The sequence below is a fragment of the Cavia porcellus genome, unplaced genomic scaffold (genome assembly GCF_034190915.1).
Source record: "Cavia porcellus strain 051 isolate PalLab524CR breed Dunkin Hartley unplaced genomic scaffold, mCavPor4.1 scaffold_5, whole genome shotgun sequence".
Taxonomy (NCBI): Eukaryota; Metazoa; Chordata; class Mammalia; order Rodentia; family Caviidae; genus Cavia; species Cavia porcellus.
The window spans coordinates 94,056,515-94,081,610 of NW_026947488.1; the positions used below are offsets into that span (position 1 = coordinate 94,056,515).

Below are 25,096 nucleotides of genomic sequence, written 5' to 3' on the forward strand. Positions count from 1 at the left end.
ATGAGGAGTCCACTGAGGAATTCACAGCTTGCAGCGCCACCAGAGGAAGCCTCATTGAGGAGGATCTAGGCCTGGCCTGGAGGGGTGATTTCCCGCCTCTTCCCTGGATCTCTCTGTTCCTGCCACTGCACCTCCAGCAGCGTCTCCTCTACCAGGTCCTTCTCCACGTCGCCCTGTGCAGAGCCAGCTGAGTTTGGAGAGGACTAAAAACCCTACAAACCTGAGCCTAAGTAAACTTCCTTAGAGTTGCAGGTGTTGGGTGCTGTGTCTCAGTGACAAAAAGTAATTAAGATACTAATAATGAGTATGCTCTTAAGATGCCAAACGGGACACACATGACTGACTTATTGACTAGTAAAATATTATAAAATGGGAGAAAAACACTCATCTGTTCTGTTTCCATAACTATGAACTCAACTTCTTTTTTATTCAGTTATGTATGACAGTGAGTGATAAGGGTAACCTCATGTGGCCCACCACACTGGGCCCTTGAACTCCACTTTTAATGAGAGGATACTACATTAAAAAACAGGTAACAAAACCAAATAATGATTTTTAAAGTACAGGGATTAGTTTTAAATAGTGGAGTAAGACAGACTTGCCTAATAAGCACAGCTCAGACCCAAAATTCTTACACGAAGGGCCTGCTGATGCTTACTAATGTCAAGTGTAAATTCTTGCAAGAAAAAAATATGAAGACAAAGCTAACTGGGAAAAATGTTTGTGACCAGAACAATAACAAAGGAGTGATTTGTTATATGATGGGCTTTCTTGTGTTCACAAGAAAAAGGCTACACAACAGGAATCAGAGTCTGCAGATGTTTGGAAGACACAAGGATAAGAATTCGAATCTGTGTGAGATCCTTTAACCAGTCATACTGGTGAAGACTAAAAATGGTAAATGAGCAGAGCACAGAAGCGGCCCATGCAGCCTACAGGTGCACTGATCTTTGGCTAAGGGGAGGCAGGAGCAGATGCAAGAGCCGTCTTTTCAGACAGCTGAGCAGGCACAATGAACGCCCACACACAAGACAGCTTTCCCCACAGCCTCACACTGCACACACAGGAATCACAGACCCGATAACGCCCGGCAAAATGATGAAACCTAAAAGGTAACAGTACAGCAGAAATTTTAGGTAACCTGTAGCGCAGTGAAGACTTTTTAGGTGCATTACCAAAAGCACAATCCATGAAAACAATTGGTAAGGCAAACTTCATGAAAATTAAACTTCTGCTCGGTAGAGAAAAAAGTGCTTTGGAGAATGGAAAGACAAGCCACAAACTGGGAGAAAACACCTGCAAACCCTGCGGGGTCTGAGCTACGGCACTGTGTGCATCGCAGGGTCTTTCCAAGCCGAGCAGCACAATGCAGAGGCATCAGAGACGCAAACACCAAGTCTAGACTATCAGAAACTACAGAATACAAACAGCTTGCCTGTGTCTGGAGAGAAAAATAAGGGCAGGAAAAAAAGATGAAGAAACTAAGCGAAATGGCAATCACCTATAAACTTAAAAAACAGACACAGACCTGGGTTCCAATTCAGACTGTAAAAATAAATACAATGATCAAGAAGTGTGGGCAGTAGGTTGCTGACGGCATTAAAGGATTGCAAGGATTCTTTTAAGAGGTTTCCTACCTTTCACACATAAGTATGCAGATAAAATATTAACTTAATATCAGCAGATAAGGAAGATAAAAATAGGGTAAGGTGATGAGTCTAAAATTGGATAAAAGGTACATGGTGTAACTAATTCCTTACAAACTTTTAAGTGCCTGTGATAGTACTATTTCTCTTAAATTTGGCAGCAAGACCCCTCAGGTCAGCATCCTATGTAAAGGCACAAAAAAACACCAGTTCCGTAAGTGATGAAACACGAATCGTCCCTTATGCTGGTGGGTGACAGCAGCATGCAAGGTGGTGTATAAATCACCTTTCCAGCGGCAGCCAGGTGAGCCTTTGGCTTGTTGGCAGCTCAGCCCAACCCTGAGGGCTCTTCCAGGATGCGGCAGTTTATCAGGAAGACAAATCCCTTTCCCTTCACATTCTATTTATTATTAGAACTGCTTCATCCTACGAGGGCTTCCCAGAAAAGCCAGTCAACTTCTGCTACCATTCCTAAGTCTGATCTGCCCTGGAGCTCACGGGGTGTCATTGCTCGGCCTCCTGCTGCCTGGATCTGTGCAGAACACACTCCAAGTCAGCCTGCACTCTGGTCTCCACATACCCTGAAATCACCTGCCAGATCCTGCATGGCTAAGGTTTTGCAAGCTTCGCTTTCATATTTCTAATGACAAAAGCCTAAATTTGCTTTGTTTTGAAAACAATCCATAATGTGGCCCTGTTTATTTTCTCTGTTCCTTTCAAAGCATCACTGATCCCAATCACAGTCGCTGTCTTCCTGTCCCTTCCTAAGGCTCGCTGTGGGCACTTGCTCTACAGTACACCTATGCAGCCTGAGCTCAAGGATATCTTCTCCAACCACACCAACTGGGCCTTCCCTCTCCAGATCTCAGGCAGCCAGCGTATCTTTTCTTACTTTGAAAGCTTTATGCCGAGCAATGATCTGAGTCTCTGGCGCTTCCTCCTCCCACACACACTCTGTATGTCTACCTTCACGCTTCACTTCTCCTGCATGGCAGGCACTGCCTCAATGCACAAGATTGGTGAACAGAGCAACAGCACCCCTGTCCTCTCTGCTTTGTGCTTCCATCACACTAGTCTATATCATGCACTTCCTAATCACTCTGTTTCTTGCATTTGCCTCATCCATTGTCCCACAGACTGAGACAGACCTGAGACACACTTGGCAGCCACCATTAAGTGCAGGACAGAAGAGCATACCTGTCTAACAGGGAGCTTCCTTCATTGTCCGAATCCCTGCACCTGCCTGATACTGACTACCTGTGTAAATGTGGGACTTTTGTGCATATGTAGGGACGATTTTGCCTCATGGAGACTGCTAGTTGCTAACCCAAATCCACATTCTCTCTGCTTCCCAGACACAGCCAAGTTAGAAAGCCTAGCCTCCCTTGCAGTAACGTCACACAACTGAGTTTGAGCTAGGCAAGGAGATGGGTATGGTGTGTGCAAATTTCCAGGGCTACTCATAAAAGCCTCCCACAAATGCAATTTCCTCTCCCATTCCTCCCTTTCCAACTCACTGAAATGGAGCTAACCATTTGGTGCACTGGGAGCTCCACTCAGCTGATTTTAATTTTCAGCCTATTGTCATTGTCACTTCTGGCCCATTTGAATAGTAGGATTTCAAAATAAAAGTGCTACAGCACTTTGTAAAGTGTATTCAATAAAACCACATCAACCTGGTTGCCTGTCTGCTGTAATAAGATGCTGAGGCAGAGGATGCAGCTCAAGGGCACCGAGCTCGCCTAGCAGTGTGAGGACTTGGGTCAGACCCCCAGCACTGAAGAACTGCTGACATTATGTCCATACTGTAGCTGAGCATATTACCTCTTGTATTTTTAAAAACACAAATCACTGTTTAACTCTCAGAAATTTATTTTTCTTTTCCCTCTGTAAACTTGTATTTGAATTTGTCTCAAAAATTTTTGTAACATTCTGTACTTGAAATTATTTTTTTATACTACTCTAAAATAAAAAGATGCATATAAATTAAAAACTTCAATACTGTTCTAAGTTAAATAATTTGATCTTTATTAATAATACAGTTAACCAAAGTGAAATAAATGTTACAAATTGTGATTTTTACAAAATGAAAAGATTGGAATACATCTTTTATAAGTGAATGGAACTCATGTTAAAACATTACTTCTTCCATCCATAATGTATACTGTATTAATACTGTGAGAGAAAGTGAGCTCAGGAACAAATGTATTCCCATTTTTTATAAACACAGGTACTATTCTCACAGATAAGCATATTTTGGCAGAAGACTTATTACGATACACTGAAGCTCTTCTGGTTTCATACTAAAAAAATCACATTATTTGTTACTATAGGATTTTTTTTTGGTGTTATTAAAGAGGTGATGCCCAGGTTTGCCTCAAACTCCTGGCTTCAAGCAGTCCTCCTGTCTCAGTCTCCCAAATAGCTGGAACCACAGGCATGTACCAACATGCTTGGTTAAAGATTATTTTTTGGTATCCGAGAACTCATCAACATATTTGAAGTACAAGCAAATAAATTTCTAATAACCTGCAGAAACATTCATCTCTCCACTTGCTAAGGAGTATATATAATTTTTTTCACCAAACTGTTACATAATAGATGCCCTATTTATAGTGACACATTCAGAAACTGATGAGGAAAAACTGTTGGTGGTGTTTTTGAGACAAAGTCTCAGGCTGGCCTTGAATTCACTATGAAGTCCAGAAGGCCCTGAACTTGAAGTAACTCTCCTGCCTCTCCCTCCGAGTGCTGAGAGTACAGGCGTGCACCATGCCTAGCTGCTGTCGTTGAGACAGGGTCTTGCCATGTAGGGTTACAGACATGTGCCACCACACCTGGCAAAACATTTTTTTTTTGGAATTTTTTTTATTAGTACATGCTTGCTGTACATGGTTGAACTCTTAATTACCTGGGTAATAAGAAATTTCTTTATCTTAATAGAGATTTGGATTACACAGATACATGCATTTTATCTGAATTTACCCAATGTACCTTTAAGGTCTACATATTTCATCTAGATAGGCAAGATGGATGTAAAAAATCAAAAACTCAGAGGGAGGAATAGAGTAAAAGTATATAGCTTTTTTTAATTAGTGTATTTCCACTCATTTCTTTTCTTATCTCTATGATCATATTGTAGCTCACTGTGCTAAAAAAAATAAGCCACAGGGTGATCACAAAGCAAAAATCTCTAATAGATAAATGAAAAATAAGGAAAACAACATATACCACTGCCATTACCCACTTAACCACCAAGGAGACTGGTGTGAGGTCAGGAGAGGACTAGAATAAAACCAGAGACAAACTGCAAAATTGCTGTACAAAGCCTTGCCTACCAGTAACAACCTTTAAACAGATAAAATTCTGCAGTTAAAGAGGGACTACGCAGATTAAAAGGCAAGATCCAACTTCAATAAGGCAAGACACTGACTTCAACTTTAAAGGTTCACAGAGTGAAAGTAAAGGAACAGAGTAAGATATTCCACACTAGCAAAAAAAAAAAAAAAAAAAAAAAAAACCAAAATAGCCATACTCCTGTCACATAATAGACTTTAACTTAAAAAGAGACAAGGAAGGTGATTACATAATGAAAAAAGGGTTGATTTAACAGGAGGGAATAGCAATTCTTTTTTTTTTTTTTTTTTTTTTTGTCTTTTTCCTTTTTATCGGTACCAGGGATCGAACTCACTGCCTCTAAGCTAAAGCCCCAGCCCCGGAAATAGCAATTCTAAAAATATAGGCATAAAGTTAGCATGGTGGCACACACCTATAATTCCTATACTCTGGAGGCTGAGGCAGGAAGACTGCCATGTGTTTAGAGACCAGCCTGGTCTACACAGTGAACTAAAAGCTGGCCTGAACTATATAGTGAGACTCTGTCTCAAAAAAATAAAAACAAAGGCACGGAATATCATGCACCAAATAAATAAGGCAAATATCAATAGACCTAAAGGAGAGCTCAATTCCATTACTGCAGTAATAGTAGAGAACTTTTAACTCCCCACTTTCAGCAATAGATGGACAGAAAGTTAACAAAGAACCAGCTGAATTAAACTGCACCCCAGACCAAGTGGGCCTCACAGGGATCTAAAGTGCATTGACCAACAACTGCTAGACCCATGTCCTCCTCGTCAGCTTGAGGGACATGTGCCAAGATAAAGATATCGCGACCAGGACACATGTCTCCATCAGGTTTTAAAACTGAAATCCAAAGGCCAGTGATTTAGCTCAGCAGCATAAGCGCCTGCCTGGCAAGCGCGAGGTTTTGAGTTCGATCCCCGGTATCACAAAACCAAACGAACAAACAAAAAACTGAACTCCGAAGCCTTGTTATTTCAAAGAGAAAAAAAAATTCAGGCAAGAAAAACTGAAATCATAGCTAGCATCTTTGTTAGCCCCTATGCAATAAAACTAAAAGTCGGTAATAAGAAAAACCTGGGAAACGGTACAAATACATAAAAATTAAACTTGCACTTGAACAAACTGTGGGAAGCCGCCTATGATGGCGCCCATTTCCTGCTTCCGGGTTCTTCCCGGCCTGAACAAGCCCGCCAAATTGTCATATCTGCCCAGTTACCCATGACGCTAGCCTATCAGCTTGTTAGGCGCACTTCTCTGTGATTGGATACTGCTTCCCCTTATAAGAGGTTGTTCCTGCCCCCAACGGCGGAAGAGGAATCAACACCGAGGGTGGCGGACCTTGTCAGGTCCGGTTCGCTGTACGCAATAAAGTTTGAGAGCTGATCCTGCTCGAGTTTGGTCTCCTGTCTCCCGCGGCTCCGGTCATCTGGTGGCCCCCGTACGGGGAATAAAAGACTCAGCGACGTGCCTCTTCGGCCGGGAGGTGCGATTGCTGTCGCCTGCGGTACGACGGAGGACCTGGCCCAATAACAACGGAAGGCCGCGAGCGCCTCTTCTCTTCACCCTGATCAGCTACGTGAGATACAGCGGTTCCCGGGACAGGTGAGTACTGGGTCACCTGGGTTGGGTGGACGCACCTAACAGATTTTGAGCGCCACATGAGTGGACGCTGGGTTTTTTTTTTCTTTTCTTTTCCCTTTGCATCTGTTTTGCTTTCGCTTCGCTAATACAGCCCGACAGGCTTTTGATAGAGCTCGATCGGAATGCTCAGAGGAGCCCGGAGCCACTGCCGATTGTGGGTCTCCGGAGGACCCTCAGGGCTCTAATTCTGATTCGGATTCGGAAGGCTCAGAAGAGGAGGTCGTCTTTGCTAAGCATGACCCTCCTACACCGTTAAAAGAGGAACTTAGGGCTCGGGAAGATAAAAAGGGGAACCAAACACCACCCTGCCCGAGCTACTCCGCCTTACGGGAGGAGCTTAAGCCCTTCCGCCCTTTGGCAAGTTCGCGACCCACGATCGCCCCTTTCAGGGCGCCAGGCCCCACTGCACCGCCGTGGCCGGAAGAGGAGTTGCTCCCTGGGCTGCCACCACAACCTATGGCACCGCCCTGGTTAGAGGGAGAGCTACTTCCTGGGTTGCCTTCTGCGCCCCCATCTGGGGAGGGAGGAGGACGTTCCTTCCACCAGAGGGTATGGTCGCGGCTTCCCTTTGAGTGTTCCGGTCTCCATGCATTCCCGGTACAAGTAGGAGGCAGGGGAGGAGGAGGATATTATGAGCCCTTAGAAATTAAACAACTTAAAGCTATCAAGGACGCAGTTTCAGCTTATGGGCCCAATGCGCCATTTACCATGGCGCTTTTAGAGGCATTGGCAGGTCTGCTTTTAACTCCTGGAGATTGGACCCAGCTGGCACGCGCCTGCCTCTCCCCCGGACAATATTTAGATTGGAAGTCCTGGAATGAGGAATTCTGTGTACAGCAGGCGGCAGCCAACAGGGAAAATAACCAGAGAGAGTGGAACAGGGATATGCTATTAGGGCAAGGAGCCTTTGAGGAAGATCAAACTCAATACCCTCGCCAGGTTTATGAACAAATTAGCCGCTGTGGCCTCCAGGCCTGGAGACGGCTGGCTGGAAAGGGAGAACATACGGGTCACCTTACAAAAATTATACAAGGGCAGGGAGAGCCATTTTCAGACTTTGTGGCCCGCATGCTTGAGGCCGCTAACAGGATTTTTCCAGATGCTGAGGCGGCTCACCCTCTCATAAAACAATTGATTTTTGAACAGTGCACTAAGGAGTGCCGTGATGTCCTAAGAACTAACAAAAATAGGTCCTTAGAAGAGTGGACACGCCTGTGCCGTGAATTGGGTGGCCACGGCCTAACGCCCAAAGGAAGAATATCATTGGCACTCTTTACCATAAATTTTTTAAACCTTAATCATAATAATCATTCCCCTGCCATGGAGCACAATAACCCGTCCCCGGCCGACAAAGGGCTGGTGAGATGGAAAGATGTCCTTACAGGACAATGGATGGGCCCGGATCCAGTGATTAGCTGGACCCGAGGTGCGGTTTGTGTCTTCCCACAGGAACCAGGCTGCGAACCGCTGTGGGTCCCGGAAAGATTGACACGAGCAGTAAACTCCCCACCAGTTCCTGATAAAGCACAGGAAGATAAGCCCGCGGACACAAGTCAACTCGACCCTTCTGGGACCGACGCTCAGCGCCCGAGACCGTCTACAAACTAAAATGTCTGGTTTGGAGCTTTTTCTATTCTGTGGGTTCCTATTAATCACCCCTGTGATATGCTCAGATTCCACAGAACCACCACAATATCTTTGGGGTCCTTGGCACCACCCGCCCACATTGGCACCTTTTTCGGCGGCCTCGCCCGCCTCACCCAGGGTTTATGCTAATTGCCATGGCCTTCCTAGTGGGGCTTGTGGTTATTAAATGCTTGTTAGATCGCCTCATACAAACTCAGCAGCAGGTTAAGATCACAGCTATGGCAGCCATGCAAATGGCAGCAGGTGGCCCATCAGGCCAGCAGGCCGCCGCATATCTCCTTCACATTGCAGAACATCAGCTGTAAGAGCTGAGTGGGCAAGCCAATGACGGGTAAGACGGGAAAAGCCCTCCCGGTCAACCTAAGACAGGCTCCACTCAGATATACATGGCCTATAAGGCCAGGGGTCCCTTCTGGAGTCAAATTATTGGCATTGAGATGCGAGACCAAGGGTACTGCAGTGCCATCCGCCCCAAAGGTTGGGGGGAAGGCAGGAATGAATGTCTATATGCATCCAGGTTCGGTTCACAAAAGCCTGGCCCTGCGAAAAAATGAACCACTCACCTTGAGCATGGTCCTGGCGCAAGGATATGCACAAAACAGGGTGATGCACAGCAGGGTATAGACCTCTACATTCTCTCATGCCTCGGCCTACAAGGTAGGCCCACTCCTAGGTGTCTAACAGCAACAAGGTCATAGACACCTTGGAGGGACCCACAGACCATCCTATTTTAATAAATAAAAAAGGGGGAGATGTGGGAAGCCGCCTATGATGGCGCCCATTTCCTGCTTCCGGGTTCTTCCCGGCCTGAACAAGCCCGCCAAATTGTCATATCTGCCCAGTTACCCATGACGCTAGCCTATCAGCTTGTTAGGCGCACTTCTCTGTGATTGGATACTGCTTCCCCTTATAAGAGGTTGTTCCTGCCCCCAACGGCGGAAGAGGAATCAACACCGAGGGTGGCGGACCTTGTCAGGTCCGGTTCGCTGTACGCAATAAAGTTTGAGAGCTGATCCTGCTCTGTTTGGTCTCCTGTCTCCCGCGGCTCCGGTCACAAACAATGCACCAGGAAAGAAATCAAGAATGTTTAGATCTGGGGGTTTAGTTCAGCAGCACAAACGCCTGCCTGGCGAGTGCAAGGTCATGAGTTCAATCCTGGTACCAAAAAAAAGAAAAGAAAGAAAGAAAAATTTAAAATTTCTTGAAACAAATGTAGCAAACATACCCAACGCTGTGGTACACAGTGAAAGTGGTATAAGATTCCAGCAATCAATATCTAAGAAATGAGAAATGCCTCAAACAATTGTCACTGCATCTCAGGGAACTAGAGAAATAATAATCCAAACTAAGGGTTTGCAAAATATTTCTTGCTAGAAACCATGTAATCCAGTGGCAACTGACTGACATCTTAGGGTACTGGGAAGAAAGCTATCACCAGTTCAAGTTTTATTTCTATCTCTAATTTCTGCACTGCTGGGATGGAACCCACATGTTGAGCAAGCTCTCACCAGGGAGCCGCAGCCACAGCCCTCAGACCAGGATTTCTCTGCCCAGTAAAGTCGTCTTTCTACAACAGAGGGAAAGCACGAAAGGTTGAACGAATCGATCGGCAGTCTACTGTTGGAGATAGTTGAGAAATTTCTTTTGAGATGAGTTAGATACTGGACTGTAATTCAGACCTGCACAAAGAACGAAGTGTTTAGGATGTGATTAAAAGTAAATAAAGAAGTTATTTTTCTTATTTCCCACAGCCTTAAAGTAAGCAGCTAGTCAGGAGACTGAGGCAAAGGGATCGCCACCAGGAAACAAGGCAGATATTCAAGGCCAGCCTGGGGAACAAGGAAAGACACTTGAAGCCAGGTAGGTGGGGACATGGCTTGGCAGCACAGCACCTGCCTGGCAAACACAAGGTCCTGAGTTCGATTCCTGGTTAAAAAAAAAGAAAGAAAGAAAGAAAAAAAAAAAAAACAGCCAAGCATGGGTGCTGAGAGAAAAGGACAGGAAGTCCAAGCCTGGCCTGGGCAACTTAGTAAGACCCTGTCTACAAATGCGAAAAAGGGCTGGGGGTGTCAGTGCAAAGGCCCTGGGATCAATCCTCATTGCTACTCCCCCCAAATAGTGACTCTGTTTAAAGTAAAAGTAGCAAAATGAAATTTAGATTTTGTAACAATTAAAATTAGTGCTTAAATGTACAAAGGGTGAGAGGGAAAATTAGAAGCATGTGTTGGAATCATCTTCACCTAGAAGTGATATCAACTGGAAAGCAGACTGTGACTCATCAAAAGTGTACATCGGGGGGCTGGGGATTTAGCTCAGCGGCCTAAGTACCTGCCTTGCAAGCAGGCGGTTGTGAGTTCGATCCCCGGTACCGATAAAAAGAAAGAAAGAAAAAAAAAAAGGCCACTAAAAAACGTGTACATCGGACTTGCAGCAGCCAGCAAGAGCCAGCAGCGAGGCAGAACAAAGTCATGGAAGAGCAGACAAAGAGCTAAATCCAGTTAAACCATATCAACCATATCTACAGTAACACTACAAATCGGTGGCCCAGGGACTCTTTTCCTGGTACTGGTGATTGAACCCAGAGTACATCCTTACCAAAACCTTTCTTTTCTGACACAGGGTTTGCTATGTTGCCCAGGTTGCCCTCCTATCAGTGTTGTGGATTACAAGCATGTGTCACTGCACCTGGCTTCCCTGTTACATTAATGTTATGAATTAGATAGATCAACTTCTGCGCATCTTTTAAGCTACACTGTATTTCTGAAATAAACAAATATATTATGAATAAAATAATGCTAAAAGGAAATAACAAGATTACAGAGGAAAAACTGGTCATGGTGGTGTATGCCTGTGATCACAGCACTTGGGAGGCAGAGGCAAGAGACTCATCATGAGTTTGAGGCCAGCCTGGGCTACATAAGCAAGTTCAAGGCCAGCCCATGCTACGTACGAAACCCTATCCCAAACAAATGCACACACACAGAACAAAATAAAAACAAACAAATAAACAGATAAAAAGTTACATTAAAGGCCAGAATATAGTGGCAGTTGCCTAAAATCCCAGTACTCTGGGAGGCTGAGTCAGGAAGATCACTAACACCCCTGCCTCACACACTCATACACAAAGATCTGGACATATGTACAAGATAACATTGTTAAAAATAAGGCTAGAAGAAACTTTTTTGGGGAGTACGAGGATTGAACTCAGGGCCTTGTGCTTTCCAGGCAGGTGCTTATACTGCTGAGCTAAACCCCCGGCCCTAGGCTAGAAGAAACTAAACCAAACAGAACTCCATTTTCACTACTTTAATGATTATCTGCATATCTAATACATACTTATAAAAGTTTAAGATTATTCTAGAAAATAAATATAACAAAAGAAAGCTGTCCCGACACAGGTAAACTAAGAAAGCATGGAACTGTGAACCTTCGAATGTCAGATCCGAAGGCCAGAAGAGCCTGAGCACGCCAGACCTGTGCAGAGTGAGAGCACCAGCTGCCTCTATCCGGCTCCCCTGGTGCGCAGTGATGAGTAGTCTGTGCCAAGTCTGCCACGGGTGACGGGTCCCTGGGGACAGCGAGGCATTCGCTCAATCCGGTGCCGAAGGAACAATCAGTGGACAGGCCAAGTATGGGGTGGGACGCTGCTTACGAGCTGCATGGGGGAGACAGTGCAAGGTGCTCAAGCGGAGACAGGTGGACAGGGAGCATGGACACCGAGTGCCCTGACGATCTGGGAGCCTGTGCCTCTGGTGGCACCAACAGCCACAGGACCAATCTGGAGAGGTCTTCAGGCTGAAGGCAATGGCGGCACGCAGAGAGTGGTGTGAGCAGAAGGGGCGAATGCTGGGGTTCCTCTCCGTGCCTCTTGGTAGGCGCAAGCAGACTCAGGCTTCCCTAAGTGATCTTCTAGGACATCTGACCCAGCGCCTTCCTGAAACACTCTGGCCTTACATTGCTGGCTTCCCCACTCCCTCTCCTACGGCTTCCTCTCTTCTGCCTGACCTTCTCCCCTGCTAGCACCCGCTGTTTGCCTGCAGCACGGCTCTTTCTCCTGCTCTCCACAGCCTGAGGCTCCCTGGTGCGCCCACCCGGAACCCCACTTAGCACTTCCAAGGAGCTCCTCCTCTAGATCATCAGGAGACTTCAACAACAAACATGTCCAACAGCTGGACAGCTTTGGCTCAGGCTAGTAATTCCTTCTACAGTCCTCCTCTGTCACCTACAGGTAAGCATGGGAATTTTTCTATTATCTCAAATTTGGCTGAAGTAGAGCCCTGAAGCTGAGAACTACAAATAACTTCCCCCACAATCTAAAAAGAGCACAACACCCATGGCCGACTTACTAAAGATGGCCTCCCTATTACCTACAGTCTGGTATTAGGAGTCAGAATGGCATTTGGAAAGGTAGAGAAGACCAGGGCAGTAGGGCTCCACACTACAGGGAAAACAAACCTAGGGCTTCTCCTGCCAGGTGACAACTCTAAGGGAAAAGTGACAAGCAAATCACTGGGTGACACCTGAGTCACTGAGAGGAAAGGAAACTCTCAAGAACACCTGCCTAGGTCCAGCCACCAGAACTGAAGGCAGTGAGAGTTCTCAGCAGTACCTGACACACACCGCTTCACAGTCCATGGTAGACGTGAGCACAGACACTGTCCCGGCCTGGAAAAAGCTGCAGAAAGAAGACGGTGGTGCTGTTATAGTGGCAGGAAAGGACAGCACACAGCAGTCAGGCAAGCTGCCCATCTGCACAGGTTCTCCGGGTTCCTCTGGCACAGGTGCTGTTGGGAGTGCAAGGCGTGTGGGCAGGACCCAGCCAAAACACATACCCTCTCAAGTAAAGCACACTGCACAGCCACACAGGGCAGACTTCAGGCATTAACAGCTCTGTGAGACTGCAGAGGCCAGGGTATGCGCCCCCGGCCCCCAGGACACGAAGCTGTCCTGTGTGTGCACTACAGACGGCCCATACGGGGTGCAGGCCGTACAGACACAGCAGAGTGCAGCTCTGTCCTTCCTCTTCTACTCTTCCTTCCTACTGGCCCAAAAGCAGAACAGGAGTGGAAGAGCAACAAAGAAGTCCCGCACTTCTCCGCTGCAGACCCTAAGCTGTTTGGGGCCTGGACTAAGCAAAGGGCTGCTTGAAACTGGACGTAAGCTTTGAGCTAGATTTGCTGTACCTGGGAAGCTGAGTCACCAAAGCAAGGCATGCCCTTATGTTAAAAATGAACTCCTGCCAAGAACAAGCAAGCAAGATCCAATGTGGTGTGGCTAGCGCCAAGGGTGGGAGAAAACCAAAGCTGCTCTCCATCAGTGTGGCATTACGTGTGGGACTGCCCACTGTCAGGCTGATGCAGCGCCACCACAGGTCCTGTCACTCCAGTTAGAAACAGTCACTGTCACCTTAGACTCTCTCCCTAAGACTCTGAGGTCCCTTTAGGTTTCAAACCTCCCTCACACATCTCTTCCTCCCTACCCTGTCCTCACTAATCTGGCAAAGCCTGCAACAGTCTCATATCCAAATCAGTGATCTGTATCTTGCCCTGCATTATAAATTTAAAATATTAAACACCTAGGTCCAGCGTGGAGACTGATTTCAGTGGGGTCGGGAGAGGCCAACCATTAGTTTTTTTCCCAGAGGCCCCAGATATTTCCAACATGGACTCAAGGTAGAGAGTTAATCTAAATGTTCTCCCCCATGTGCCACAAAATCTTTCACAGTGCAGTAAAAACTAAGTATCCTGCTTACAGCAGTGGCTCTCAATCTTGACTACCTAGGGAGCTTTTTAAAACCTTGCCCTCAGGCCAAGATCCAGAAAGACTGAAACAGGATCTTGGGGATGAAAACTAGACCTCAGCATTTATTACAGCTCCTCTGGTGATTGCAAGACAGATAAGAGCAGAATCACAGTCCTAGAAGCAATAGGAAGCCACATGAAGTGTCTGTGATCAACAGAAGTCAGACTCCCTTCGAGATGAGATAACCAGCCCCCGCTCCTGTGTAGCCCTAACACACTGGGTGCTCATGCATCTCAGACAATGGGACTTGCTCCAAGGGCCTCCCTGGACACACCTGACTCAAGTGCTCCCTCTGCATCTCATTCAGTTAGGTCCCACCACAGATGAGGTTAAGATCTTTCCAGAACAGCCTCTTTGTCAGATGTAGAGCTCATCAGTCCACCTGTGGCTGCCATCATCTGTGGGGTGATGTTTAACATTTCAGTCTAAGTCCCTTCTTGATCTCCCTGAAACTGAAGCCTGGTTTTATTCACACTCTCTCTCCAATGCTTGTCACTATGCATGGCAAGTCCTCAGTATTGGCAGAATTCATACCATTTCAGGAAAACACAAACACAACTCTCTGTGCTACTATGCAGGGAAATACTCACCTTACTAAGCTGTAAAACACATCACATTCATGCATTTAAGTCTCATTAAAATAGAAACTAGCAACTGGACCTTTAAAACAGGTAAGGCAAATTGAGTCTACTCTATTTATGAGCAGCTGTAAATCAAGGAAGAAAGCAAGTACAAAGGGCAGTGTGTTTCAAGGGTCACAGGGCTGGCACCTTTCAGGATAATCATGTTTGGCTTTCCAACTGCATCATATGATTTAAAATACACCTTAAAACTTTTCACATGCTAGTACAATGACATCTGTGTATTTCAGGAAAGTCAGAGGGTACTTACTTAACCTGACAGTAAAATAATACTTTGCCATTTTAAGATGAAAACAAACTATGAAAAGCTTTTGAATACTTTGAACAAAACTCACTTAAGCTTCCAAAACACTGATTATATGGTCACCAGTACCTAACAGCAATTTCTAGTATTCTGGGTCTTATTATCTAGCACAAACACAAATTTCCATTTAAAAGTTGCTTTAATGTTTTATATTTATATAGTCATTATTTATGTGCCTCACTCTAAGGACAATTCTGCTAAATACCACCCAAAAAATGTTTACTGACGCCACACACATACAGGCCAAGGAAACCATCTTAACATGCAAAACAATTACTAGGTCGCCATGTTTAAAGTTCTTTATCTGTCAAAAGTCCTTAATTACTAAATTAATTTAGTATTCACTAGCGGTTACTACTTGCTTGGAAACAGAAGAAAACCGAGTTATCTGAAATAACTAGTAACAAGAAAAAGCATCAACCAAATGTTTGACACATGCAACTGATTTTTCTTTTTTTACCTTATTTGGGGATTTCAAAGGTGAGATGGCGATTTTATTTGGTGTCTGTGCTGTAGAGTTTAAAGCCGATCCAATAACTCCACTTTCAGCTATTGTTATGGTCTTTGACGGCGTTCCAGGGGTGGACTGAGAAAGAACTCGACCTGCAAACCAGAGGCAGCACATCAGTTGACTGTGTCTAGTATCAGTAACCTGTGTGATGAGTCTACACCTATAGGACTTCAGCACACGTTCACTACTTCATACACATGAACGTGGGAACTATTTAGCTGAGACCGCCGTAAACTGTGGTAAACTGAGGAAGAAAAACAAAACCATGCTTCTTAGTAACACTCTAGGATTATCAGTTTACACAGACTTTACACAAAGAGTGCTCATGTTGTCAAACTGTTGCCATCAGGGCTGGGGATTTAGCTCAGCGGCATAAGTACCTGCCTTGCAAGCAGGCAGTCGTGAGTTCGATCCCTGGTACCGATAAAAAAAAAAAAAGAAAGAAAAAAACTGTTGCCATCAGAGAACAAGTAGGGGACAACGAAGCAACGTGCCAGTCCTCTGTGATGCAGCTCCTGAAAGTCAGGACAGCATGAAACCACGTCTTAAGACTTCAGCCTCTGTACTCTAGCAGTTTTCTGGCTGGACTTAAATTATGACTGCACAACTCCAACCCACACTCATAAAAACGTTACTGGGTGGACAAACTTGGATTGCTGTCAGGCTGAACGGTGTCTGATTTCAGGTGTGGGGGAGGGAGTACTTGTGCTAGCTGTGCTGGCCAGACTATATGCAGTGTCCCTCCTGGACAGCGTCTCTAACCCTAAGAGTAACACCGGAAACCCACAGTGTGTCTACATGGCTTAGAGCTTTGGAACTCACACTGTGATAAGGAGAAAGGGCAGTAATTTTTATCCTAGCCAAGAAAGGAACACAAAGACTAACAAAGCTCTAAATTCCAGAAAGACTGTGTGATCAGTCATTATTGCCATTCACCAAGTATGTGGTTCTCCTCCATTCTGGGCACGGGGAAAGCTATACTGGCGCATCCTGGCTGATCCTTCTCCAATGCTGTGACTAAGTTAGAGTCACATGACTACTTCTGGTAAATGAGCTTTGAGTAAATGTTCACATAACCCTTCTTGCCTGTGCGAGATGTCCCAAATCCCTTTTTTTCTCTGCCACTTCTGAGATGGTGGCTCCTTTGTCGGCCTGCAGGCTTGAGATGAAGCTGGCTTTGAACCCAAAAGGACATGTAGATAATCATGAAGTAGGAATAAAAGAATAAAAACTTTGGGCCTTTTAACGCATTGAAGATTTGGAGAATATTTATTTTGTCAGAAAAACAAAGAGTTGCCTGACCTGTCTGACCAGGTTGCAGAATTAGAACTGATTTGTATCACATCAAACCTATAGAAACAGAAAAATATCAAGCACTAGGAACTGTAAATTTACAATTAAAATGACTGTCTCAACAGAAGTGAGTTTCAATTGTAGCAGATGTTAGGTAATCAAACACACTAGCAAAAGAGGGAGAGAGGTATCTAAGTAGAGGCAAACAACTACATTCTCCCTAAAGATCCTCCAGCCTTACAGGTATGGCTAGAAATGCAGGAGAAAGGAAGCACAGAGAAGGAATAAAGGAAAGAGGGGTTTCTCTTTAGACAAAGAGAGAATGCTATGATGAATGTTATAATTGTGTCTGTCTAAAATGTACCAATAAAAATTTTTTTGTTTTTTTTGTCTTTTTCCTTTTTATCGGTACCGGCGATCGAACTCACAACTGCCTGCTTGCAAGGCAGGTGCTTATGCCGCTGAGCTAAATCCCCAGCCCCTCCAATAAAAATGAAAAAAAAATTTTTTAATTATCCCCAAAAGCAAAAAAGCAAAACAATAAAACCCCAGAGATCCAGTACTTGGCAACTTCTGAGCTCTTTTTTTCTTATAAAAAAGCTGAAGCATACATACTTTTAAAGCTAATGAAAGTCACTACTTATTTATGAATTTTAAAAATATTTTAAACATAATTTTCAAATTGTAATGCAAAATTAACTGACATGTTCATCAGTGGATCTCAATCTAATGTTCTGCTGAGTTTCTTTTTAACCTGAATCACATCACAACTAAATGAAGACAATTCCATGCAAACTACATGAATCCTCAGTACACGTTTTCAGAAAGTGACCCTAAAGTGTTGGGGCTGCTCAAAGTAACATGTTTGTCTCTTCTAGTTTCCAAAGCTAATAACTGAGATACAACCCTAACAACATTGTTAAACTACTGTCCAAACCAGGCGTGGTTGCGCATGCCTGTAATCCTAGCACTCAGAGCCTGAGGCAGGATTATTTGGTCTATTAAGTGAGCTGAAGGCCAGCCTGAACTGTATAGTGAGAGCCTATCTCAAAAAAAAAAAAAGAAAGAAAGACAGAAAGAAACTATTGTTCCAAATAGCTTTTTAAAATGCTGTTTATAGTTATCACTATAATTTCATACTTTTCAGGTATTATATACCTTTCAAAAGATATTCTTATAGAAAATCTTCAGCTCCTGAGTATAATTAATACCAGGAAAAGGTCATTTAATGTAAACTTACTTAAAACAGGGACAAATACTTCATCATTAATAGAAAATTTAAAGTAAAAATTTCACTTCTTTTGGTTGGTATTTTTTTTTTTAAAAATGCACTTTTAGAATGAGCAAAGCAAAGCAATTGTTAATTTAGGGAGCAGAGACGTGCCTCCTGAAAATCTCTCTGGCAGCACAATGACAAATTCTATTTGATGGGCATAAGGTGATTATGTTGAAGGTCATTTCTGCCAAAATATTTGAAGATTTCATCAATTTTCCCAAGAGCCTTTAAAACTCAAGGTATTCTTTTTCTGAAGATTGCTTGGTTTTTCTCCAAAGAGCATTTCTGATGATCTAACCTAACCTCCAAATCCTTGACTTTGTACAAAGATTCACACAATATGCAAATCACATTATTTCACCTTGAAATCAATTTACAAGGCAGATACATTTTACACTGAGCCTTCTAGAATCCAAAGCAACACACTCAAAAACCTCTGGTGGAAGTCAGGATATCTGAGCAACAACAAATTCTGTAAGAGGTGAGTGGAACGTATATTTTAAGAAGATGAACAAGTAATCTATAGGCTCAAAATCAGAGAAAATCAACACAAGAGCCATGAATAAAACCCAAGTCTTCCAATAGCTCTTACCATACCTGATACATTCATTCAACAATATAAAGTTGCTGAACCACATTAGAAAGTATGTAAAACATAAAACAAAGAACTATTATCAATATAATGTATACACACAAAATGTATAATTATTATTCTGCTTAAAAGGAAGGAAATACTGACAACCTGCTATATACCATGCAGACTTCATGGACATGATGGTAAGTAAACACAAAACAAGTATTATATAATTTCACTTGAATGGGGTATACAGAATAGAGTTAGGAAGTAGAACGGTGGTTGCCAGGGGCTAGGGGCAGAGAGTATTAGGAATCATCATTTAATTATAACAAGCTTTGCAAGATGAGCAAAATTCTGAGGGTGGACAAGGTATTGGCTGCATAACAATGTGAATATACTTAATGCCACTGTTTTGTATATACTTAAATGTAGGGTTTTTATAAATTAGGTAATTTGAAAAGTGAAACTAGACAGCAAACTAACAACTATCACCAAGAAAAACCATGGGGCTGGGAGTGAAGCTCATGGTGGAGTACCTGCTTATCATGAAAAGGTCCTGGGTTCAATGCCTAGCACCATAAAACAAACAAAAAACCAAAATTCAGGTAGTCTCTGATGATGGCTGACTTAGTGATTCTTTGCTGGGCATGGTGGTGGACACCCGTAATAATCCCAGCACTCCAGAGGCTGGGGCAAGAGGATTGACATGAGTTCAAGACTAGCTTGAACTACATAGTGAGACTTTGCTATAAAACCAAAAAAGAAAGAAAAATCATAAAGCCAGACAGGCAGGGTGGTGCATGCCTATAATCTCCACATGTGGGAGGCTGAGGAAGAAGCATCATAAATTTAAGGATGGCCTGAACCACATAGCAATAGCAAAATCCTGTCTCAAAAAGCCAAAAGAAAAGAAGGAAAGGAAAGGAAAAGAAAATTGTAAGTGGAGTATGGGAGACAGGTAGGAAAGCTATGTATTTAAAATACAATGCAAGTTAATGAACAAGTCAAAAGCCAGTGTGAAATTAGTAAGTAATTAAAGTATTTGACAGATAAAATCAAGTTTTACGGGAATGCATAGGAAATGGTTAAAAACAAGTATTTGACTAAACCTAGGAGCCAAACTTTCTAATTCTAAAGATAAAATAGATGAGTTAACCACAGGAAAAACATGGCAAGTATAAGAAACTGCCAAGCTCCTACATCTTAAGCGAATGTCATCATTTTGTGAGTTCTTAAAATAAACCCACTCAGAAGGCCCGGAGCTGACGGAAGGTGATGTGAAAAAGGTACACACGAGATCACAAATGCCTTTGATGCTAAGCATGCACTGGCACTGGGCTTAATCCTGATGGATGGAGGCCAATAAAATGTTAAGCAAGGCATGACAAGATCAGATCTGCATTTTAGAAAAGCCACTTACATGTTCTCCGAAGTTAAGCAGGGTTGGGTCTGGTTAGTGCTTGGGTAGGAGAAAAGTCACCGACATACAAAGGTTTATCTTTTTCTTTGTACCAGGGATCGAAATCATGACCTGGCCCTTCCCTGGCAGGTGCTTGTACTGCTGAGCTAAACCCCCAGCACAAAGGTTTATCCTGACTAAAGATAAACATCGTTTTCAATGGGAAGCCCCCAATCATTTAAAAAAAAAGTCAGTGTACTTTGGAAAAGCTTTACTTGTATATAAAAATGGTGGAGGGGGATGGGGATACAGCTCAGTGGCACAGAGCCTGCCTGGCAAGTACAAGGCCGTGAGTTCGATCCTCAGCACCAAATAAACAAATAAATTTTTTAAATGATTCAACAGGACATATTTTGGTGGCTTATAATTTAACTTCTATGATCGAAGGAGGATAGTAACTGAGGACTGAACTAAGGATTGAGCCTTCACACTGAGCTACAACCCTGTCTACAATTCCTAAAATCGGAGGCAGTCTCACACTCAATTACCCATGCTGGACTGCAGCACGTGACTCCTTGCCTCAACTGGCAGTGTGGGTGTGTGCCACTGCACCAGGCTGGGCTGATACACCTTTAAAAGGCTACACAGGACTAGTTAAAAGGAGAAGTTATCCCTCCAAACTGAATTTAAAGCCAATGATTCTCAAGAAATTGAACAAATGTCTATCAGGCATTTTGGTTGTGCTACTAAGTATGTGTCACCAAAGATGAGGCTAGGATTGATCTGCAATGCATTACAAAAGACCCAGAGACTACACAGTGACACTGTGTAGTGTGACACTGCCTGATAGTCACGGTGACTTCTGACATAATCCCAAATTCATTTTGGTGCTGGGATGTAACTCAGTGGTAGAGCACTTGCCCAGCATGCATGAGATTCTAGGTTCAATCTCTAGTACAAAAAATAAAATAAATAAATAAATAAATAAATAAATCATTTAGACACTCCTATAAACACAAGTGATTTGTACACAATACACCACACATAACTAGAAATTCTAAGGGATTTCCCAGACTCAACCTAGACTCAAGTAGTACAAATGTTTGCACTGAGACACTACTGTTCATTAATTTCCTCTATTGCCCCAAACCTCCCAGGGGACTAGTGTGGTCCTGGTCCATCAGTATTCCCAAGTCTTGCTCGCTTTGACACCAACTGCGGTCTGCTTCTCAAACCAGCCCCCATCCATGCTGTCATCTTTCCTCCAGAGCCATACCACCTTCCTGTGACAGCCTACAAGACCTCTGCCTCTGCCAGCCCTCCAAGTCTCTCCTGAGGGCCAAGGAGAAAGAGAACACAACCCTCCATCCTCCCATCTTCATCCTTACCATCCTACTTGGCCTTCCACGTAAAATCAAACCTCAAGAAAATGACAAATTACTGCCAACGACTGCAGAGCTGCCCATTGCTATGTCTATATATTTATTAACAGCGGGCATGTCTGTGCACACCTATAATCCCAGCACACTGGAGGCTGCGACAAGAAGATCACTGTGAATTTCAGGTCAGCCTGGGCTACCTATTTGAATTCAAACCTGGCCTGAACTACATAGCAAGACCTTGTCTCAAAAAAACAAAAACAGAAACAAAAAAAATTTAAGGGGCTGGGGATTTAGCTCAGTGGCATAAGCACCTGCCTTGGAAGCGCAGTTTTGAGTTTGATCACCGGTAGCAATGATAAAAAAAAAAAAAAAAAAAAAAAATTAAGACAGCAGCAATTGGCTTCAGGTTTTTTTTTTTTTTTTTTTTTTTTTTTAAAGGACTGGAGAGCGCCTGCGGGCAGTTGGGAAGCCAGACTCGAAAGAACTGCTGGGCTAAAGCCAGCCCTGGCTTCAGGTTTTTTGTTTGTTTGTTTGGTTGGTTCTTAGTTTTCTAAGAAGCTTGAATATGTATGCCACACTTAGCCATCTGCATGGCTAAGTGAAGAATATACATTTCACGGACAGAGTGCATTTGAAAGTCTTAGTCCAAAGTCTACCATTCAGAAGCGCTTTCAGATAAGACTCAGCACAATGGAAATTAATCCAGAACTGAACTGCTTGGATAGCAGCTTGCCAGGCAACGTGTAGGAGAACTGGTCTCAAACAAGCCATTGCAGAGAGACAGAAGAGACAGCCAAGGCTATTTATCAGGGGAGCAACAATGACAGGTCATGGATCCCTGTTGAGTACAGAAATTAGCAATCATAAAAAGGAAATGGAAGAATCAATGGATCTAAGATTTCAAAGTAACAAAATTGCTAGAGTGGGAGTATAAAAAGGCACAAAAGCTGATGAATAAACAAAATGAACACCTTAAGTCGAGAGCTTGGAGGTGGTATAGTTACTGGTGATGCCAAACTTTTATGTGTGTGTGTGTGTGTGTGCCACATTAAAGAGTGTGCTGATAAAAGGAATGCCCTGCTATTGCTTAAGTAATTCCTACCACTGTGACAATTCTGTTTCTACAGAACTATATTAAAATACAGAAACCAAAAATTCAAACAGAAACCATGGAATACCATATACTCCCATGTGTGTGAATTTAAAACTGTTAGACTTAATCCAAGTGCTCCAGAGACAAACTGCTTGAGTTCCAAGCCCAGTATGGCCACTGGCTAGGCAGCACTTCCTTTTATGCATGAGCAAAATGGGGAGTCTTATTTCCTGGGTCAGGGAGCTAGATAAGTCACTTTAGGGAGAGAACTAACAATAGCACACAGTAAATACTATCTCAGTGTAACCAGTATTATTGGAATTATGAAGAATTTGCTAATTCCATGTAAGTTTCTACTAAAAACTAGAGATCAAAGTAATGGGCTTATTTTGAGAGGAGGCATTTTCCCTGAAATGCTCATTCATTAAGTATGACAATTCTTACGAACTAGTCTGGCTTATCATAAGCTTTACTTGTACTAAAACAACTTACGGGAGAAGAACAGCCTGCTATAAACCTAAAACATAAATATAAAGCTTAATGAACTATAAAGAAACATAACCTGCAATGACTGGTGGTGATACTTGAGTTGTCTGTCCTGTAACTGCTTTACTATTAATTGGTTTTGCAAAGATCAGCTTCGTGATTACTGGGCCAGAGGTTGGAGTTCGAGGCTTCTTAGCAATCTGAAACACACAAATAACTATGAAGAACATTTGTTTCTATGAAACAACTACTGAGCCAAAATTAGACAAAAGATTCACACACAGCAGTACATATAAATCCAGTTCATTTAACAGATTATATCTTCGTCACGTTAAAAACACTTAAAATACAGCTAGTCATCAAAATATTAATATGATCACATCCATAAGCCCATATATAGTACCTTTGTATTTTATTATAGTTATTTTAATCTCATATGCAAATGATAACCAAATTAATGTTTAACAGTAATAAGGTTGAATGTTTAATAAAAAAACTACAAGCAGAAATAGTCTTCAAATAAATCATTCAATAATAACACAGCGGGTAAAGTTAAGACAGTGTAAACAACAAGGCCATGTCTCTGTGTAATTACCCTGGAGCTTAGATGCAAAACATAAACATACCCTAAAGACAGGCTTATGATTAGATTCTAAAATTTCAATCTATATTTCAGGACTGGATAAAGGGAAAACAGAACAGTTAAAAGTCCTAGGATGCCAAGAGACAAGACTGATAGAACAAGACCATAGTAATGGCAAAGGCTCTGCAATGTTATTTACTAAAATACTGTTTAAATTCCTCAAAGGGAAAGACTGTCATTATCTTATTTATCTTTGATCTGTAATTACATACTGGTGCGCTGTCGACCTCAACTAAATTTTCCACAAGTCAAAGAAGGGAGAGGTATTAATAGTTTTATATTAAAATTATTGACACATACAAAGGCATAGCATCTTTCAAAAGACAGAAACAGAAATTTATCTATAATCAAGATCATAAAATTTTAGAATGAGGAATATTAAATTCTGTCTTTTGATAAGTATGACTGAATTCTTGGAAATAGTATTTACTTCAGAAATAAGTACACTCAAAAGAATAAACATGATCAACTTGAATGACAGAAATACACTAGAAGTTGGAAGACATCATAAATTATTAGTTCTTCGCACTCAAATTATATTCTTTGCACTCAAATTATAAATTAAATAGCATATTATAATACATTCAAAATACATTATTTTCTTATATTTAAAACACAATAAAATATGTGAAACAAGAATCACTGTAAGAAAGAGATCTGTTCATATATTAAATAATACCCAGCTTGCAAAGATAGCAAGATAAATTCATAGTTATACTTTAGAAACTTGATGCAATTTAGGTAGACATAAAGGAAAAACATTCTCCAACTGTTTACAGGCTGGAAAATACAAATTGGAATTCTGTCTACATACGTACTATTAATGATTTTGCAAGTAGACATACTGGTATTACTAGAAATATATATCTAATAAAAGCAACCCTAGCTATAAAAATAAAGATTTAAAGTTTAAAGATTTTCACAATCATATGACTACCAATAAGGAAAAAATATAAACAATATAACCAAAAGCACATTAATTATTCAAATGAACAATCTCATCTTGCCCTTGTGGCTGTATTTCGTTAGTAGAATACTGCTGAAACTATCAAATTCCAGTTCAATTAAGGAACAACAATTTCTTGCATTATGGATTCTCAATTACTCTAGGACAAACTTTATTAAGTCAAAAAAAGCATAAAGGATACTTAACAAGTTCATCAAATCAGTAGTGAGTCAAAAACAAAAAAAGAAGAAAATTTACAAAGAAGGTATCACCAAATAACCTCGCAAGTCAGGTCCATCCTTGCATTAGACAGACTCGGGTGGCAGCAAGGATCCTGTCCAGAGCTGCCACTACGGACTCCCCACAGAGCGCACCCATGCAGGGCTCTGGCTCTGTGATGAAGGGAGCCCCAAAACCTCTCATTAAACTTAGGACAAAACATAATA

The 25,096-nt window shown here is 42.6% G+C and overlaps 1 protein-coding gene across 7 annotated transcripts in view; it reads right to left on the minus strand.

Moving 5' to 3' along the window:
- The window catches only part of Lin54 (lin-54 DREAM MuvB core complex component), a 64,570-nt gene that overhangs the window by 20,084 nt on the left and 19,390 nt on the right, over positions 1–25,096 (minus strand). For all 7 annotated transcript variants that reach the window (XM_063249338.1, XM_063249334.1, XM_003469422.5 and 4 more), the window contains 2 exons: positions 23,138–23,261; positions 15,505–15,647 (listed from right to left, as the gene is read on the minus strand). In XM_063249338.1, coding sequence (XP_063105408.1) covers positions 15,505–15,647; positions 23,138–23,261 — 267 coding nt within the window. The remainder of the gene's footprint in view (positions 1–15,504; positions 15,648–23,137; positions 23,262–25,096) is intronic.